The sequence below is a fragment of the Chelonoidis abingdonii genome, chromosome 9 (assembly GCF_003597395.2).
Source record: "Chelonoidis abingdonii isolate Lonesome George chromosome 9, CheloAbing_2.0, whole genome shotgun sequence".
Taxonomy (NCBI): domain Eukaryota; kingdom Metazoa; phylum Chordata; order Testudines; family Testudinidae; genus Chelonoidis; species Chelonoidis abingdonii.
Genome location: NC_133777.1, coordinates 10,936,223 through 10,956,541, shown reverse-complemented (window position 1 = coordinate 10,956,541; position 20,319 = coordinate 10,936,223). Strand labels below are relative to the sequence as shown.

The window sequence follows — 20,319 nt, the reverse complement described above, 5'->3', positions numbered from 1 at the left end:
GGGGGGGGGGGAACACCAAACCTACCTCCAGCAGTGTGTTCACTCTGAAAAGGTAGAAGTTCCAGAGACTCGAGTCCCACTAGGGACTTTCCTGTTAATTTTTCCATGGAATGCATTCAGATATATGGCAATGGGGTAGCACAGTATAAAACTCTTAGACATGAGTGAGATTTCTCACTTACTGTTTTCCAGGTGGACAATGCCTACTGGCTGTGGACCTTCCAGGGTCGTCTCCTTCAGAAAAACAATAAAGACCGGTTCTGTCAGCTACTGTGGAGACCCCGACCTCCAACCTTGCTCAGCCAGGATCAGATAAAGGTGTTGTATCTCAGTTTAACTCTTCTGGCGTGAGCATTGGTATGGAGAATTCAAGAGTGGTCGAGTCACAAGGGTGTGGTTTAAGCTGGGGAATGGAAAACTGCTGTAGAGTTTTCTCTCTGTGCTTATGCAATGTGAGAGCTGTTCACAAATTCATTGGGGGAATCTGTATGTTGAAATGGTTCTGGGTATGTAACAGTACTCAATTTGAGTTGTTGCTTTTCCTATTACAAACTTGTTCTTGTGTGGGGGGTGAGGAGGAGAACGTTCTGAGGAAACTAGAAGGAAAGGTAATAGGAGCAGAGAGGACTGTTGAAAACTAGGATAAGGAGCAGACTTTGGCTATCCAAACTCCAGTGGTTGCCCATGTACAGAAAAACTGGAAGTATCTATAGGCCTAAGCAAGGAAGAGAAACTATAAATGATAGAGAAGAGAGGTTTTTTTTTAACAGACATAAGGAAACTTGCAAAAATGCTGGGTATGCCAAAGCATGCCTGAAGTGGCACTCTTACACATTATGGTGGTCTCTAGTACTGTTTGACATAAATTCTCTGTTGCAGCAAATTAAGAAGGACCTGAAGAGGTACTCCAAGATTTTTGAACAGAAGGATCGTCTAAGCCAAACCAAAGCCTCAAAGGTAAGAAGCTTCTGGGACACAATCAATGAAAGGCAGCTGATGCACTTGTAATCCATACTAATCTAGTGTGTCTTTGTCTCATTTCACTGACTGAGCCATATAGTTTTGAGTCTGCTGCTGCCGCCTCCATTTTAATAGATATTGTCCATTTTTTGTCAAGTAGGAGAGGCCGTTGTGTTTTAGGTCCAGGTTTCCCAGATTCAGTCCCCAGATGACTCAGCCAGGAACATTATGAACTCAAACACAAGCATATGTGTAGGGAAGGCAATAAGGCAAATTTTGCTAGTTCTTCACTTGAAGAAACTGAGGCATGGTGTTACTGGTATATGTTGGAGGAGGAATCAGGAAGAATTTCTGTTGAGTAAAGATACTTGAGTAATCTTGGCTGGGACTTGTGGGTTCCTGGTAGCTGACTGTTAGCCAGTTTTAGTATAAAAATTTCACAGAAACCATAAACCCATCTTGCCATGCTGGAAAAAGGTGTCTTAAACGCTGATGATTATCTGTCAGTAGCTGCATTCATAAGCAGAAAACCCCTAGATCACTTCCAAATGCAGTAAAGTGCGTCACCGTGGGATGATGGGCTTATTAACCTCTTGTTTTGCTTCTGTAGGAGCTCGTAGAAAGAAGACGTACAATGATGGAGGAGTTCAGGAAATACCGCAAGATGGCACAAGAATTGTATTTGGAACAGAAGAATGAGCGTTTAGAGCTGCGAGGAGGTAAACCAGTTACTGGCAGCATTGTAAAGATGTTTGTTTGGTGCTTAAACAAACATCACTCAGGCTATAGAAGCAGTCTTTTGGTAGTGGATCAGTGTTTGTGAGTCGAAAACCTCCTCTTTGTGGTGGGTTGGGGTCCCTTTTTAACATTCCTCCTCCTGCCAAAAATAATCCCTTGACCCATGCTGTAGCAGGTTTGCTCACTCCTTAGGTATTCTCTTTCCCATCCTTTGTTTTTTCCATCTGTCTTGAGGTGGTGAGTAGGGAGAAGGCTACTGTTGCTGCCCAGTGTGGTCAGTACTGATGGTTTTGCACATAACGTGCTGGAGGCCAGTGATGCGTATTTTCCTTTTGTGGAAATACATTAGGCATTTTTGCCGCCTTGGTGGAGGTATTCAGGACTAATGCCTCTTCTTTTCTTCCAGGAGTGGACACAGATGAGCTGGACAGCAATGTAGATGACTGGGAAGAGGAGACTGTTGAGTTTTTTATCAATGAAGAAATTATTACCATTGCAGAACCAGAGTAGTCCAATAAAACTGTGGTAAGACAGATTGCCTTTCAGTTGAGAAATATCTTTCCTATCAGCTGTTGCAGCATACCTCCAACCTGCGTAAAAGCACTGTTTATGGGAAAGCTTAAGGCTTATAGAGTGCAAAAATGAATGTTTCTATACCTTTGACTTGGCTTTCGTACTTGGCAATTGTAGTGCTAGTGGCCAGAAATGATAAAGCTTTCTTTCTTCGAAGTGAATGGTTAGGTCCGCTTGTAAATCTACTGGCAGAGTGCATCCTTCTCTTCTTGATCCTTTCAAAGACTGAGAATCTGAGTCAATTCTTAAACATGATGCATTGCAGGCACTTGATGAAAGTGCCTATGCATTATGAGAAATGTTTATAATTATGCTAGAGGAGAGGTAAATTTTGTGTTCTGGTTGTTGGAACCGTATGACCTTGAATTGGTGTAAACAATGTTCTCATGCACTAAGAAGGTTTTAATTACAGAACAAATTTGCATACTCTAAAGTCAGATGTTGCTCTTGAATTGACAAAAGTCCTCATGCATTCTGCTACCTCTTCCTAAAAATGCCACTGAGATTTCAACATGTAATAAACACTTGTATTTAGTATTACTGAAAGTGCTTATTCATTATAAGCATTTATTTGAAGCCTGTTTTAATCCAGAAGGCTGCTTACATTGCTGCATACTCCAATATATCCCCCAAATATTGGCAATAGGTGTTGCAGATCTAGTGGAACTTTCCTTCTTGGATACTTTCCAGACTGTTGTGAAGGAGATCCAAACCCTGAATCCCACTGTAGGCCTCCAGAATCTGAACAGAGCACTTGTCTGGCTTGGTGTGTCTAGGCACACTGTTAGGATGCAGTTCCTCTTTCTAGCACCCCCTCCTGAGAGCTGAGCCAAGCCTAGCCTCTGGGACCAGTGGGACCGCTCAGGGTCCCTTGTAGCTTAAACACACCTCTCCCAGAATTCCAGCCATAGTGGGTGCTCTAGTTTCAAGTTAACTCTTCAGGGGAACATGAGGTGTAGCACAAAACACACAGACTTTGCATGCGATTCTGAAGACACCATGGCTTTTTACTTCAGCAAGAAAGCACTGATCACTTAGAAGATATCACCCTGAATGCAGTACCCTTTGCTCTAGCACATCTTTACTTTGAGGGACAATCTGTGTTCAGATAGGCAGAATTCCCTCCTGCCTCATCTGGCTTCTTCAGCAGCTTCACCAGCTCAAACTGAGGGAAAATGGCTGAAGAAAGACCCCAAGTATAGCACCTCCTGCCCTCTAACTTTCTAGTCTCCTCTGTTAAGTTACCTCCAATCAGCCTCCTCGGGTGATTACAGACCCCTGCAGGTAACTTTTTGTTGCCAGGCGACATCTCCCCTGACAGTTTTCCTGGGTAGGAGCCAGGCTTTTGTCTCAAGATGCTGTTTTTTCAATAGAGAACTATCAAGACTGTTAGCCCTGTGCCACCACATCTTGGAAATTCAGTCCAACATGGAGGTAATAAGATGGCAGATAAATGAAAGGGCAAACCGTTCAGAATGGAGTTTACAGCTTGATAAAGTTGCTTAGAATTCATATTCTGAGTTCCTAAATCATACAGAGAGATTCCCCAGATTGTCACAAGAGGATAGCCCTAGTTGTTGGATCTGAGAAACTTGTACTTAGAAGGCTTAAATCACTTGTGTTAGAGAGGAAATATTGTTCAGTAGTTATGGCACTAGCCCAGGACTCAAGGGATGTGGGTTTAGTTCCCTGTACCATCTCAGACTTCTGGCTGACCCTGGGCAAGTCACTTAACCACATAGTGACTGGAATTAAGGCAGCGGCCCCATCAGTGTAAGGGATGAATACTAAAATCCCCTCACCATCCAAAAATGCACAGATGTCACTTAAACCCTCTAAATATGTGTTTAGTTCCAGTGGCCAGGTATGTCCTCTTGCCAGTATTTGGGGGATGTGGAAGAGTGGAGGTAAGAAAGGGGGAGAAGCAGTCTTCTGGATTAAATAGGCTTCAGCTAATGAGTTACTGGGACAGCACAACAGCGAAGGGTAAGTGGAGTGCAGTAAGAGAACTGCCTTTCCCTTGTTAGCAGCTGTGAGAGTTCTGATTTTTTTTTGTGTGACTTTTTCCTTTTTTTTCCCTTCTCTGCAGCACCGCCATATCTTGTACTGAAAAGAGGTTCATTTATTTTCAGAAAGCCTACACCATCTTTGGAGTTTTTAATCCATATTCTCTCACTCTGGACGGTGAATGCACCAGGTTCTCTCCATTCTGACGTATTGTAGTGCCTTTAAACCTCACTGTCAGCAGTGGGGCTATTTGAAAGGCACTGCTTTTAAATTTTTATTCATTTGGGAGGGGGTTGTCTTTCTTTTTAAATCCACCACCAGTATTTACTGTCTGACTCCTGTGCATTGCTTACCAGTTGGCAATTTTGAACTGTTGCCAGTACATGAGCATTATCCATGCACCTTCCAGTGTCTTGCACGCTCACAATGCTTCTGTTTGCAGAGGAGTCTTTTTATGTCCCAGGTGCATGGACAGGTGTTTGTTTTGTGTGGGGAAAGATCAGCAGGAGAACCATTTTTCATATGATGTATGTTAGTGTGCTGAAGCAGCACTACAGTGGGCTGTACCCTCCTCCATTCAGATTGTGACAGGATTCAACAGGTTGAACATGGAAATAAAAGCAGACCTATACCTAAAACAGGCCGTCCGTGTGTTCTGTAGAAATCTTCCCCTGAATGACCAAAGTTGATCATTATCTGAATATGAATGTCAGTGTTCAGAATTTGCAACTGCATTTGGTTTTTTGTATCCCAATTCCTTCATGGCTGCACTGATCTTTATTTAGTCCATGGTGTATTAGGTGGCAGACTGGCTTACATGTTTTTAATAACTATAGTGCAATGATTTGACGATCAGTGTGTGAATTTCTGAGACCTCCTTACAAGATGTAGCTATTGGCAACAGCAGGATTATAGGAGATTTCATGGGTTTTATTTGCAAGCTTTGGTTGAAAATCTGTTCAGAGGAGCACACTCTTCATGTGTGCCTTTGGATATACAAGGAAGCCTATATTCTGATGTCTGGAGCCCTATGCCTTGTGGTGAAGAAAGTACAGAGTACTTAACTTCTGGATCAGCTCCTCTTGAGCAGACTTCCATGCAGCAGCAGCAAAACCAAATAAACTGTAAGAATCTAGTTCTTAGCAGATAAGAGCTCTTAAATGAGCATGTTTTATGGTGAAAATACAAATCAATACTGTCTGTCTTGTACCACCAACTTTCATCCTTCAGAAAAATAAGCAATAAATATTTATCATGGGCTACGTAAACAGAATTCCAGATACCCACACAGAATGTAGATAATTACATTTTTTTAGATAATCCATAATGAAGTTTATCCCTTAATCTTGTTTTTTTTTTTTTTTTTTTAAATCTTTCAGAAGTGATTCTGCAAGGTTATAGCATGTTGAAGGAATACTTTTTAAATAAAAGAAGTCATTTTAATACCACTTCAGTAGTGAGAAACTGTCTTGTGGAAGTCCAAAGATTGGTTGCCAATAAGATATTTTGTTCATGGTTGGCATACAGGATTTATTATGGGACTGAAGTAATTCCTGTAGTGGGGGTGATTTTTGTCCTTTACCCATCAACAGTCCCAGAATTCAGCTTGTGAAGCGCATTACTGCAAAATGTCAAACTGTCTGCCATTTTGACAGCTAGGTAAGTGTTCTGACTATTTCTGAAGAGGGAAATATTCTCCCATAACACATTGTTGTGATCTGAATTTCTGTTTAATTGTTGGGGTTTGGAGAATAAGTTTAGTCTTGTCCAATATGCCTTCTCGTTTTTCAGTGATGCATATACCTTTTGGTACAGGATACTCTGTACTTTTTGGCAATAATGAGCAGTGAAACTACTAGAGACAGATCTGCTGGACACGTTTGGATATAGTAACCTAAAGCATCATGATCCTGAGAGGAGGGGAGAGAGACACACACCCTGAGGATGTCACATGCGCTGCAACTGTGTGCTGATTTGGCCTGCAGACTGCTTGCTGCCTAGGGTTGAGAATCACTGCGCTAGACTAATGCAAATAATATCAAGTGTCTGTTTTGTACCTTACAATCACAAGCCAAGAAATCCTGTCTACTGTATTTCCTTTCTGGTTTTAAGTGGATTTATTATGCTTAGAGCACACAACTGATGCATGAAGTAAGACCTTTATATACTACAGTTTTATATAAGTTGTAAAGAACCTTGGGCTTCTTCAGGATGACAGATATTAACTTACTTCTTCAGGTCACTAGTGAAGGAGTGTATTGTTTAAATATTTATGATGTAGTAAATTCTGCTACTTATGCTCATGTTGTATGAGGCACTTTGGAAGTCGAGTCAGTACTCCTTCAGCAAATCATTAGCTGGATTTTTTTAACTTCAGTATTGACTGATGTCACTAGTGATTCATGCTGCTGCTCTAGAAGGGTTTCTTTTTTGTAGCACTTACCTTAAGTGTTTTTACTACACTACACAGTTTGCAATCTCTCTGCCTGCCACTGAAATGCAGCTGTTCAATAATGTGGTAGAGCAACATTACTCGACACTTGCTTAGAATTTTCCTATAGTCATTTTACCTGGAACAGTGCTGCTAACCCTTTTCTATGAGAAATGTCATTGAATCTTTAATAATTAAAGAGAGAGGCTATGACCATTTGCAATGTTTCTAGCAAGAGGAGAAACAGCTACATTCCTGTAGTTCCTGCCTCTCCTTCAAGAGTGTCCTGGTCCAGTGTGCTTAGTGTATGATCAATCCCCAGTATTTTCCATCTGACAGGGCACTAGACAACTAAAGGAGTTGTACTGGGAAGAAGACTCCCTTTATCTAGTAGTTGCTCTATCCTGTTTTGTGTTTAAAGTGTGTATGCCTCAATCACTTAATGTTGTTTTTTCTGACTTCTGAAATACCTTTTAGTCTTACCACTGTTAAAATAAGACAAACAGCTCAGGGCCCATTATATTAAAAATTAGTCAAGTTCTTTGTTTTGATAAAAAATAAAATGACTTTCTCCTGAAATGTGTTTTTTTCATTAAACAATCCCTCTTCTTTCTCCCTGCTGTGAATGGAAGTGGTTGAATCCAGGTTTTTTTCTTCTTAACTAACGTCAGTGGTTGTCTCTTAGGGCTGGGCCTAGACTTGAGCCCTCTAAATTAAATCTCTAGCATTTTATCTAGTTCAGTCTTGCTTGGTATAATTCACTATGCTAATAAGCCCCAGTAATTAAAATAGAACACTCATTCCTTGTTTTTCACTGTGCAGCAAACTAGCAGGAAATCCAAGGAGGTCTACCCCTCTCACCTGCCAATATTAAGAGTTCTACCTGGAACTAGGAACAAGGACAATAGCCTCTTAAACTCAACTATTTCACTAAGGGGTTGTACCTCAAACATCTAAAACTGCGGGGTTAGTGCTTAAGTAGGCAGGGGCGGGAGGAGCGGGTAGGGAATGTGCCTGGGAAAACAGGCATCTTCAACTATGCTGTCCCTGACTTGCTGAAGGAGCCACATGCAGCTAGCGATTGGGTTCATTTTCCCTGCATCTCAAATAATTCCCGGGGGCCAGCAGGGCTCCTGGTGTTCTGGCCCCCTGAACGTTGTTCTTCCCGAGCTGCAGTGCCAGGAGGAGCTGGGGCAGCAGCGGAGCCTGCTATGCCCAAGGCGCTGATGGGCTGGGGGCAGAGGAGGTGCCCTGCGGTCACGGTGAGGCAGAGGCGAGTAGCTCTGTGCTTCTAGGGCGCTAGCTCCAGGCCGAGTCCGGGTTTCGCTGCGCTGACCAGGCACTGCTCCCTACAGCCCAGCGGCGCTTTAGCCTGCAGGCAGAGGGCTTGTGGGCCGCACCCAGGTGCTGAGCATCTGGGCCGGTCCCGTACCCGGCCTCAGCAGGGAGTGGCACTGATGGGGCGTGCGGGAGTCGTGCCGAAACCCTGCATCCTCCACCGCCCGGTGGCTCCCTGGCGCTGGTGCAGCTCGGAGCTGCTCGCCGCCGCCTCGTGCTGCTACAGCCGCGCGCTGATGTCACCTGCCGCCCGGAGACCGCAGGTCTCCTCCCCGGGGCTGGGGCTGCGGCTGCGAACCGCTCTCCCTGTCTCCTGCAGCCCGCTGGCGGGGCCCAGCCCAATGGCTTCCCCCCTGGGCAGCCCTCTCAGCGCGGGGCAGAGGCGGACAGGAGCAGGAGGCCTGGCTCCGAGCCCCAGCTCGGCCAGGAAGGATCCGAGCGTGGAGCAGCAGCTCACGGTGAGTCCGGCTGCCCGGGGGCATTCAGGCTGCTTTGGGCGCAGCCAGGCACCCGCCTTCCCGTCTACTATGCAATCCCCGGCTGCACCGCAGACCCCTTCCGCGAGCCCCGTGCAGCTCCGCTCCAGCCCTGGTGCCTCGGAGGGCTGAAAGCACCCTGCAGGGGACAGAGCTGTAGCGGTAGAGGGTGGGACAGGGTGCGCTAGCAGGTTTGCCCTTTGTTTCCTTCTGGAAGTCCTGGGATAAGACTTTTCCAAGGCAACTGAGCGTCTGAGCTTTTCCATCTGAATTGAAATTGTCTGTTGTAGAAAGCAGGTAGGTTGCACTCATCAGAGTTCCAAGATTTTGACATTTCTCTGTGTGGATCATTTGCTGTTTTTTCAGTAACGATTGTGCACAGAGACAGTTCTTTAATTAATCCTGCTCCCAAGTTTCGTGTGTGTGTGTGTGTTATATATAATTTACAAAAATCTCTCACTCATTTATTTTTGCCATGACCTTGCATCTGCAGAAATCTCTGCTTTGAGCTCTAAACCATATAGTAACTATCGCACGCCACAGGAATCTCTTCTGTAATAATGTCTAACAGCATGTAAAATATTTTGAGTTCCCTTTACTGCCAGTAAGTCTTTAATACTGAATCTGATCCTTCACCACATGCTTTCTTGTCTTCCCTTGGTGGCTATAAACAATTATTTTTATTTACTTGCTTTGGGATGGGAGCAGTTACGGACATGCAAGAGAGGCCTGTCAGTATTAACACCATTGCACGCTCTGCATGAGGAGGAACTGCTACAGAGAGGGTAACATTTTCAAAAGTGCCTCGATTCCTGAGCCACCCTTGGGTAGGGCGAATCAGGGAGACTAGCCCAGGCCCTATGCTTCGATAAAATTGAGACTGTCCTGATACTTAGCCCTTTGTCCCGCATCCTGCCCATCGGGACGCCATTTGTCCTGATATTCAGGGAAGGTGAGGCCGGCAGGTGGGCAGGGTGAGGAGGCGAATGGGGAGGTGAGCGGCAGGAGGGAGAGGGGTGAGGAGGCAAGCGGGTGGGTGGTTGGGGGGGCGCGCCAGACAGACAGTGAGGAGACTAGTGGGAAGATGGGTAAGGAGGCAAACAGCAGGTGGGAGGGGGTGAGGAGGCAGGTGGGTGGGCACATGGTGAGAAGAACAGCGGTCGAGCGGATGGGGGTGTGCCCTGGCTAGCCGGTGGGGTGGGGTGGGGTCACATGGCGAGTGGTGGCTGGGTGGCCGGCGAGGAGACTAGCAGGGAGGCTGATTTGTCCTGGGCCCCACACCCCCCTAGGGACAGCCCTCCCTGCTCGGTCTCACAAGACTTAATCTACAAAGTCACATAGGAGCTTCTAAAATTTTACCCAAAGTCTTTTAGACTTGATGATAAAGGAACAATCTATTCCAGGTGCTCTATGAATATTAAAGATCCCACAGACTTAGGGAGCGACTCCCTCTATCCTGTTAATACTCATCCAAAAGTCAGCCTCACTTTCTTATTGCTAGAGTTTAAAGTGGTGTGTATGGGTGATTCTGGATGGTACCTAAAGCTGCCTCTGGACACTCATTAAATCAACACTTGACTAGACTTGTTATTGTGGAAATGGATTTGGTTTCCATAGAAACTCTTTGTATGTGACTATTGGGCCCTTATAGCAAGACTGTTTTAAATATTGGGCACTCCTCAGAGATGACACATTAGCCAAGAACTTTATATCGTGTTTCACTAGCATTAACTAGTGTATCCTCTCAGCAACTGTTCAGCAGATCTTATTATTCCATTTTACTGATGGGAAATGTACACACAGCTGTTGAGGCCAACACTTTTAAGCACCCACTGAAGTTGGGTATCCACCTTGAGATACCAAAGGACTTACAATTCCAGCTGAAATCCCTGGGAACTACTAGTTCTCAGTACCTCTGAAATCAGTCCCCACATGGGCCAGGTTGACTGCCCAAAAACAGAGGAACCCAGGATTAGTGGCCAAATTTGAAAATGTTGGATTAATTGGGCCAGAGGTTCCACAGTGAGCTGGTGGCACAGCTGGGCAACCTATGGCACGCCCAGATAGAGATAGAGATAACGAGGTTAGTTCAATCAGGGAGGCTGAGGTCCTCTTCTAGCAGTTGAGGTGTAACCTTGTTATCTCTAGACTGATGCTTGCCTGCATATTTATACCTGCCTCTGGCAATTTCCACCACATGCGTCTGACGAAGTGGGTATTCACCCACGAAAGCTTATGCTCCAATATGTCTGTTAGTCTATAAGGCGCCACAGGCAGGGGCGGCTCCAGGCCCCAGCACGCCAAGTGCGTGCTTGGGGCGGCAAGCCATGGGGGGTGCTCTGCCAGTCGCCGCGAGGGCGGCAGGCAGGCTGCCCTTGATGGCTTGCCTGTGGAGGGTCTGCTGGTCCCGTGGCTTCGGCGGACTTCCCGCAGGCGTACCTGTGGAGGGTCTGCTGGTCCCACGGCTTCAGAGGACCTCCCAAAGGCACGCTTGCAGGAGGTCCGCCGAAGCCGCGGGACCAGCGGACTGTCCGCAGGCAAGCTGTGGAAGGCAGCCTGCCTGCCGTGCTTGGGGCGGCAAAATTCCTAGAGCTGCCCCGGCCACTGGACTCTTCGTTGCATTTGAAAATGTAGTTATCTGACTGCTGTTGACTGAAATATTTATGTCTAGACCAGGGGTCGGCAATCTTTCAGAAGCGGTGTGCCAAGTCTTCATTTATTCACTCTAATTGAAGGTTTTGTGTGCCAGTAATACATTTTAACGTTTTTAGAAGGTCTCTTTCTGTAAGTCTATTATATATAACTAAACTACTGTTGTATGTAAAGTAAATAGGGTTTTTAAAATGCTTAAGAAGCTTCATTTAAAATTAAATTAAAATGCAGAGCCCCCTGGACCAGTGGCCAGGACCCGGGGAGTGTGAGTGCCACTGATTATCCGCTCACATGCTGCCTTCGGCACACATGCCATAGGTTGCCTACCCCGGTCTAGAAGAACGTGAATATAACTGGCACTTCATAGTGGTTCCAGCCCTGCAATGAACTCCAGACTTTGGTGGAATTCCATTCACTTCAGTGGGGTTCTGCACAGATTAGGGGTCAATCTACACCAGGGTTTCTCAAACTGGCAGTCGGGACCCCTCAGGGGGTCACAAGGTTCTTACATGGGGGGTCATGAGCTGTCAGCCTCCACCCTAAACCCTGCTTAGTTTAGCCTCCAGCATTTATGCTGTTAAATATTTAAAAAAGTGTTTTTAATTTATAAAGTGGGGGCACACTCAGAGTCTTTCTATGTGAAAGGGGTCCCAGTACAAAAGTTTGAGAACCACTGAGAACTCATCCTAGGATCAGGGTCATAGTGATTGTTACACAGAGATAAGCAACTGGATATTGTGTTCTTTTGGCAGTAAATTTGGTACAATAAACGTATTTTGTGTAGTATAGTTTAAGAACTGATGTAAAGAGCTGCACATAGGAAGCTATTTGCAGTCCATGACAACAAATTTATTAGACCTACAAAATCTAATGTTGGTTTTAGTCCTTTTAATATATAAAGTGATGAGAATTTTTTTATGATGTTCAAATTCTAAGGTCAAAATCTTCAAATCTGGGTGCTCACTCAACTTAAATTCCACTACTCTGACACCAAGAAGTAAATAACATAATTGTAATCAGTGTTTTGGGGACACAATAGAAACAGAATGTGTCTAATAGCTCTGGAGCACCCAGAAACACTCCCACATCTGTGAATGGGAATGGAGCTGGTGGGCAGAGAAGTAAGCAAAACGGAATAGTCTTGGGTTCTATTACTTTAGAAACAGAGAGGGTAGTAGGGAATTAGCACTCGTCAAAGTGAAAACTATTGGGGAATTAAATATTTTAAGCTTCTCTGGTGGGTTAACAAATTCTGGAGAATAAAAAAAATCAATATAAAATTATTCTAAGTAGGTAATCATGTCACTTGAACAGAGAGAATGACTCAGTGATGGATCAGTCTGAGCTGGCTGAGGGAGTATTTATAACCAGCGCAATTCCTGTGTATGTGTGCAGGTGGCTCTTCGGATACGTCCAATCAATGAAGCTGAGCTGGAGGAAACTGCTGCTATCATAGCCCACAGAGTGGGTGACCAGGTGAGGCTGGAGCAGAGCAGCATGGGTGAGTTTACAGCTGAGGTAGTAGCTGATGGTTTCTTGGAAGGAGAACCCCGGGGGCTTAAGTGCTGGTGCCTCTGTGATGAAGGAGAACAAACACAGTGACTCACTTGAACATGGAAAGGGTTATGAGGTGTTAAAAGTTCTGCAAACCTGGGCAGTGATTGTTAGGGCAGCTACAAAATTTGCAGACTCCTGAGAAGTCCCCAGATTCCCAGGGCTGGGAGCCAAGAGGAAGGCAGGAGACTGAGCTGCTTTCATGACATTTGTTTGGGAAGAAGGAAGGGAGGAAAAGGAGATTACTCTTGAGAGAACTCCGACAGGAGGTGGTTGTTTCTCAACCTGTGTGAACTGCCTGCAGGGCTAGGTTCATGAAACTGCCCAGGAAACCAAACCATGGAGGATTCACCAGGGCTGCTTGAAAGATCTTATATCCAAAGACAAAGCTATGAATTTTGGAAACTTTGCAAATATAGGAATTATCAGATTGGTTCAGACCCAAGATCCATCTAGTTCAGTATCCTGTTTCCAACAATGCTCAGTACTAGCAGCTTCAGAGGAAGATGCAAGAAACCTCGCATTAGGCAGATGTGGGATAATCTCCCTCCAGCATCAGGTCTCTAAATCCTAAGTAGTTAGAGATTGGTTTAAACCAGGGGTTCTCAAACTTCATTGCACCGCAACCCCCTTCTCATAACAAAAATTATTACACGATCCCAGGAGGGGGGACCAAAGCCTGAGCTTGTCCATGCCCCGCCACCCCAAGCAGGGGACAAAGCTAAAGCCTGAGCCCCACCGTCCTGGGGGGGAGGGACCTGTAGCCTGAGCCCTGCCACCCAAGGCAGTGGAGCTCAGGCTTCGGCCCCGGGCCCCAGCAAGTCTAATGCCAGTCATTGCGACTCCATTAAAATGGGGTTGTGACCCATTTTGGGGTCCCAACCCACAGTTTGAGACCCGCTGCTTTAAACCATGAAGCATTCGGTTTAATATTACTTCTAAAATTTATGTTAACATGAACTGTTATAACCATGGATGTTCTTGATATCCATAGAAATGTTCAATCTCTTTCTAAATCTTGTTAAATTCTTTGCCTCAACAATGTCCTGTGGCAATGAGTTCCCCAGTTTCAGCACATATTATGTGAAAAAAAAATCCTTTTATCAGTTTTGAATTTGCTGTCTTTTAATTTCATGGAATGTCCCATTGTTCATGTGTTATGAGAAGGGAGAACAGAAGCTCCCCATATACCTTCTCTAGATTATTCATTATTATATAGACTTTCATCATGTCCTCTCTTATTCATCACCACCTTTCTAAGGCAAACAATCCCATTCTTTTCAATCTCTCTTCGTATGACATTTTCTCCAGGTCCCTAATCAGTTTCATCAGCTTTCTCTGAACTCCCTCTAATTCTGCAATAGCCTCGCTGAGATGGGGTGACCAGTACCGTATTGCACACAGTATTCCAGCTGAGCAGACCTTAGGGCTGTGTCATGTGGGAACTAGGAACTGCTGTAAAACATCCAGGCTGCCTTTTACATCATAAAGAAGTGAAAAGGGAACAAATCTATTTTTCCCTGTACAAATTATCTTACGAGTATGGTTTCCATTTACTGAGTTATTTGTGGGACATCATTCGTTAAAGGCCATCAAGCTGGCTTGATCACAAACTTTATTTTTGTAGAGCTTATTTAGAGACCCCCTCACCAGCGCTGAGCTCTATTTTCCTCCAGTGGACAGGGAAGGATTCAGATATTGCATTGGTTTAAGGATAATTTTTACCCTGGAGAATCTCTCTCTCTTAGCCACGAAAATGACTGTAACAAATGAAGTGAACATGGGTTCTTTGGCAGTTGAATATCCTTGGTGTTTTCGTAGCTAACATTACTATTCTGATCTCAAGTATAGTTTACTTGGAGCCATTTACACCCCTTCACTGATGCCTAAAACAAAACTGAGTCTTAAGCTGCAGCAGTTTAGTCCACTAGTGAATGGTTTATAATTTTGTGTAGGTGTTCACAGTGCCTGTCAATCAAACAAGGCATTAACCCCGGACAAATGAAACTAACTTTGTTTTTGCTATCTAATGAAAAATAAACTTTAAAGTGAGGTGGAATATACAATCCCATTGATGCACTGATCCTGACCCCCATGAAATCAGTCACAAGATCAGGGCCTAAACGTATTACAGCTCACATTTCCAAAGAAAACGCATAACGTAAATTCTCTGTGCCCAAGTGTATGGGTGGAATCTAATGTTAAATCACACAGACAGACGCTTATGCATTTACCCATTTTGGATGTGCAACTACAGATTGTGGGCACAAATCAAGAGGGTCTTTTGGGCGTTTGCCCCTAGATAGTTACTGTTTTCAATTCTTTTTCATCTGCATAGCTCAGAAAAAATTGCGTTTCTCTAGCAAGTGAAATTGTGCAAGTAATTAGCCTGGGATGGTTACTGGATACTTTTGGAATTTTAGGCTGGGGCAGAGGAACAGAAAACCCCGCCAAGCTCTTCAAGTTTCCAGACCAGCTGCTGGGGATTTGCCCTACATCTTCCTTATCTAGTTACATGATTTTACTACAGATCAGCAACCACATGCTGTAACTATTTTGTAGATCAGGTGGTTGATGATCTGCACTGTAAACACTTAATTAGGGATGTATCTGAGAGAGGGCAAAAGCTCTTAGGGAGGATATGGTGCATGGTTTCCCCTCTAATCCCCCTTGAGGCCAGAACACCTCTTATGAGCTGTTCCAGCAGAGGGGAAGGAAAACACTTTTTCCACCATAATTATGTATTTATGTGAGTGAGCAAAATTGGTCCCAAGGGAATCAGGAAAAACAAAACCTGTTTTCTAACCTGCCCTAAAATATTTTCTTTTGTTTTTCCCTTTTTTTTTTGTAATAAAAGTCACCAAAGGAGCAAGTTTCTGGCTTTGAGTAGAGCTGATACTTCCACTGATCCCTACACAGGAAAGGTTTGGGGGGATTTTCCTCATGCAATTTTGATCCCAGTGAACTTAATTTGTTTCTTTACTGGTTCCCTTGTCAGTTGGGAATATTCCAATTTCCACCCTGTTGCCTAACAATAAAAATGGAAGAGGCCAATTCTCCTATTATGTACAGTAAAGGGTGGTCTTCTGCTATAATTGCTAGTTACCCATGTGACTTCAGCTGGTGATCAGATAAGTTGTAGGGCTTCGGTGCGACTAAATTAGGCCCCAAAGCATCTCAGACTTGGTATTATGCATGTATGTGGTTTTTTCCCACACATTGCCATAATGCAACACTCCTGGGATGATTCGTAAATACTAATGATTCACGTTATAGAAGATCCTGAGATAGATAACTGGGAGAAGCACTGGCTTTTCTTGACTGCAGCTTCCACTTGGTTTCCGTTACAGACCCAGTTAAGGATCTAAAGATTTTCTCTCCATCTTTATTTTGTCACAGATGGTGGTTCTGATGGACCCAAGTGAAGATCCAGACGACATCTTGCGAGCCAATCGATCCCGAGAGAAGACATTTATATTTGATGTGGTTTTTGATCACAAAGCGACCCAGGTAACATTCCCTCCCTTTCCAAAAGGTTTGTGGTGTGGTTTACAACTGGGAATCTTTCCTTTCCATGGATATTTGGTTTGACAATGTGAATAATAATGTGCATCCCAGAATCTACGTGGTGTCCAGTGAAAAGGCAGTGGCGCTAAGTAGCAGCAGGCAGCAAAGGCTCTCTTCTCTTTATTGTGATCTGCAGTATAAAACTCACTCTTTCTCTCTCCCTCCCTAGGGACAGAATCACCCAGCTCTACACTATGAGTAAGCAGAGTTCTGTAACTGAGAGCCAGAACTCCTGGGGCCTCTGGTGAATGAGGTCATAGTTATCTGGTTTGGGTCCTTCTATTGTGTGTGCTCCTCTCGTCTTTCTCTGTTGTTTTTTATGGACAAGGCTCTGTAAAAGGAGGCATGTTCTTGAGCCGTAGTCCAGTGAGGCAGGACTGATGCACACAGCTATGTGCTGCAATAGACTGGATGAGATGAGATGAGAAACTGATTAATGCATGAAATAATGGACTCATGGGAAGTTACTTGTTCTGCCTGTCAGCAAATGTCTAACGGGTCTATCACAGTGATATCAAGACATCACAGTTTATTTATCTAAGGATTTACTGTAGAGCCTGTCATCATAATATCTTCTAAGCAACCAACAAGTATTTAATCTCCACAATATGTGGTTCAGAATTGACTGCATAGTGGAGGTTCTAGGGAGTCTTCTAGAGTAATTCTTTATTCCCTCTCATGTCGGTGTATCCCTGACACAAGATATGCCCTAGAAGGCTTGTTAATTAGGTGGGTGTCACAGCATGTTCTGAAGATGGCCAGGGTCCAGCTTACTGATCCCTCTTACTGATAGCCCATTCCAAACTTACACCCTCTTGAGAATACTGCATGTGCATGAAAAGGTGACATGCCTGGTGCAGTTTATCACGGGTCTATGACTGCAACACCTGTTCATCCATCTCTCTGGGACTTATTTAAATATTTCAAACCTGTTAGCAGCTTCACACAGACACTTTGGGGAAGATCCACAGCTGGTATAAATAGTCACAGCTCTGTTGGAGGCAATGGAGCTATGAACTTCATTCTTTTAGAAAAACCTGCCAGACAAGGTTCCCTAAGGGCTCCCCTTGCATGTAGAATAATCCCTTTGTCTGAAGTCCAGGATGGACAAGATTCAGTCCGCAGCTTTAAAATAAAAATGTCGCTGCATTAAATTCCAATGACTCACAGTCCCGTGGGGAGAGAAATAGGAGAATGAGAGCTTTATACCATTGAGAGCGGGTAATTCCAGCTTTCCAGTGGGTCACAGACCCTGCTTCTAGCCCTGGAAGGGCCTGGAGTACTGGCCTTTAGAACAGTGATATTTATGTAAAGCAAATCTATATTGGGTCTTTTTTTTGAAGATTTTACATTTATGAATGTTAATTTTTCTCTCCCTCTGAGCCCAGCACAGCCAATTCCTGGTAAGGTGCCTGGCTTTACAGGCAGAGCAATACAAGAAAGAGTTCCAATACATTTTTATAAAGAAATTTTCCTTAACATATTTAACATATAGCTAATGATTATGTTGTGTTATGCTGTATTTGGCACCCACGCTATGGTGTGATATGAAGACTTTATCGGCACTTATTCGGGATGGTCTGTATTACATACATGGCCACGATTCTTGTGAGTAATGCAATCATCTCAGATGAGTGGCGACAGACCCTTTATATTTCCCCACAGAGTATTCCCTTAGATCAGCGGTTCTCAAACATTAGCAAGCCAAGGACCCCCATTTTGATTTAAATTTTTTTGCAGACCCTCAAGCCTTCTGCTCAGCCCCAGGCTCCGCCCCCACTCCACTCCTTCCCCTAAGTCCCCATCCCTGCCCCTCCTCTTCCACTCCTCTTTCCACCCCCTACCCCGAGCGCATCCTGTCCCTCCCAGCGCCTCCTGTACACCACTGAATATGTTCCCCGGTGTGCAGAAGGCACTGGGAGGGAGAGGGAGGGGGAGGAGTTGATCAGTGGGGCTGGCAGACCCCTTGGTGTTACCCTTGTAGACCCCTAGGGTTCTGTGGACCCCAGTTTGAGAAATGCTGCCTTATGTGATATTATAATTAGTATATTGTATATTTATGAAAATATATTATATGTGTATGTGTGACAGAGAGAATGCAGTGTGTGTGTGTCTTCATCTATTCTCTCTGTTGTATGTAACTTCCACATCTGTGGTTACATTATAATAAAGTATCTTTTTTAAAAAGTGTCTGTGGTGGATTGAGGACTGTAATGAAACGTTCCCAATTCAAAATCTAAGAAAATAATCAAACTTTATATTTGGACCCTGACATGCCGCACGCATCTTTAGATACTTCAGCAAGACCTTGACTTCGTTAGTTGTTTTGATCATTTGGCAAAATCGTTTTGTTCTGTGAAGCCAGAAATGGTTTTGGAGCCCACAGACTTTGTAAAGAGAAAATGAATGTGCTGAGTGAACCACAGAGAACGAGCGAGGGATGTTGTGATAAGTGTAGACATTGGATACTTGTGTCAGCTGGAAAATATTGTTATGCCTGATCTGAGACCTATGCTGTTTCTGACTGACTAGGAGGAGGTGTACGTGTCCACAACCAAAAACTTGGTGGAAGGAGTCATTTCTGGATACAATGCAACCATTTTTGCATACGGCCCAACAGGTAACATAAATAAAATATTATACCACAGGGGGAGCAATAGCTGCAGGGACTGGATTTGGAGCCAGGGTTAGGGACCGATAATTATAGGGACTTAAGTAACAAGGCCAATTAATTGATCGCTTCAGAGCAGAGCAGCAAAAATTCCATTCTGGCTGCGAGATGTCAATCTTTAGTTTAAAAGTTAAAGCAACAGCAAAGCTGTAGTAACTCTGAAAATAGATTTAACATTGGAGAGAAATCTTTCCTTTCAAAAAAGGGTGAGGGAAAGGAGGGCTTCTCTGTGCAAAGCTGAGTCTGTGTGATGATCACACAGAAGGGCAGATCCGGCTGCTGATAAACTGCCGTGGATTGTATTAGAAGATGTTTTTTCCTCTGAAAGTTGATCTGTGCTGCTCTTCCTTGTATCTTTCACAGGGGCAGGGAAAACCTACACTATGCTAGGGACAGACTGTGATCCTGGGATCTACATCCGCACCCTAAATGACCTCTTTAAAGCCATTGAGGCAACCAGGGACAACATGGATTACACCGTCTCCATGTCGTACCTAGAGGTGAGGTGTCTTTGTTTTGTCATATGGACCAATTCTGTGTAGAAGATGCTTTGAAAGAATAGCGTAGAGACACTGCTGCTGGGAGAAGCTATAAATCTAGAACCTGGGAATCCAGAGCCAGGGCTCCTGCATTCATTCCCCTGTGGCGACTCCCAGTGACGAGCTGCCAAAATATTAACAACAGGTTCCCTCCTCCTCATCTCATGAGGGGGTTGTGCCCCATCCAACCCCCCCATGTTCCTTGACACCTGCCCCCGGGACCCCTGACCCATCCCCCCCTTCCCTGTCCCCTGACTGCCTCCTGCTGCCCCATCCAATCCCTCCTCTCATTCTTGATGGCCCCCCGGGACCACTGCCCCATCCAACCACCCCTTCTCTCTGTCCCTGACTGCCCCCCACCAGCTCCTCCAACCTTGGCTCCTTCCTGACTGCCCCTCGGGACCCTTGCCCCCATTCAATCCCTCTGTTCCCTGCCCTCTGACCGCCTCAACCCTTATCCACCCCCCGCACAACCCACCGAACACCCCCTGCCTCCTCCCTACCCCCTTACCACACTGCCTGGGGCCCAGACCAGGTCCGCTCCGCTGGGACCGCGACTGGCGCTCCGGGGCCCGACTCCCCGAGCTGGGCCGGCGCCGCTTGGCCGGGACCAGCCCGAGCCAGGGGCGCTCAGCCAGGGCCAGGGGGAGCCGGACTGGGCCGTGCACACTGTGCCTCCCTGGAGCCCCCGCCCAGCTTATCTGCCTGCTCCTTGTTTTGGGCTTCCCACGAACATTTGATTCGCGGGAAGCAGGGGAGGGGGAGGAGAAGGAGGGTGGAGCGTTCAGGGGAGAGGGGGAGGTGAGCTGGGGC

At 45.1% G+C, this 20,319-nt stretch overlaps 3 protein-coding genes across 6 annotated transcripts in view; all 3 read left to right on the top strand.

Annotated features, from left to right (window-relative positions):
• Nucleotides 1-247, top strand: part of LOC116832941 (eukaryotic translation initiation factor 3 subunit B) — a 27,238-nt gene extending 26,991 nt beyond the window's left edge. The window contains exon 14 of the mRNA XM_075069185.1: nt 84-247. The gene's annotated coding sequence lies outside the window, so the exon portion shown is untranslated. The remainder of the gene's footprint in view (nt 1-83) is intronic.
• Nucleotides 1-4,916, top strand: part of LOC116832953 (eukaryotic translation initiation factor 3 subunit B-like) — a 7,217-nt gene extending 2,301 nt beyond the window's left edge. Inside the window, exons 2-6 of the mRNA XM_075069071.1 lie at nt 170-318; nt 880-957; nt 1,571-1,679; nt 2,105-2,223; nt 4,361-4,916. Coding sequence (XP_074925172.1) covers nt 170-318; nt 880-957; nt 1,571-1,679; nt 2,105-2,208 — 440 coding nt within the window. The 3' untranslated portion in view covers nt 2,209-2,223; nt 4,361-4,916. The remainder of the gene's footprint in view (nt 1-169; nt 319-879; nt 958-1,570; nt 1,680-2,104; nt 2,224-4,360) is intronic.
• A 96-nt stretch (nt 4,917-5,012) lies between these two features.
• The window catches only part of LOC116832940 (kinesin-like protein KIF19), a 34,464-nt gene continuing 19,157 nt past the window's right edge, over nt 5,013-20,319 (top strand). For 3 of the 4 annotated variants that reach the window (XM_032794095.2, XM_075069180.1, XM_032794093.2), the window contains exons 1-5: nt 8,280-8,505; nt 12,571-12,651; nt 16,129-16,239; nt 18,829-18,916; nt 19,331-19,467. In XM_032794095.2, coding sequence (XP_032649986.1) covers nt 8,284-8,505; nt 12,571-12,651; nt 16,129-16,239; nt 18,829-18,916; nt 19,331-19,467 — 639 coding nt within the window. In that variant the 5' untranslated portion in view covers nt 8,280-8,283. Of the gene's footprint in view, nt 5,938-8,279; nt 8,506-12,570; nt 12,652-16,128; nt 16,240-18,828; nt 18,917-19,330; nt 19,468-20,319 lie in introns of those variants that run through there. The other variant, XM_075069181.1, reaches the window with a different exon arrangement.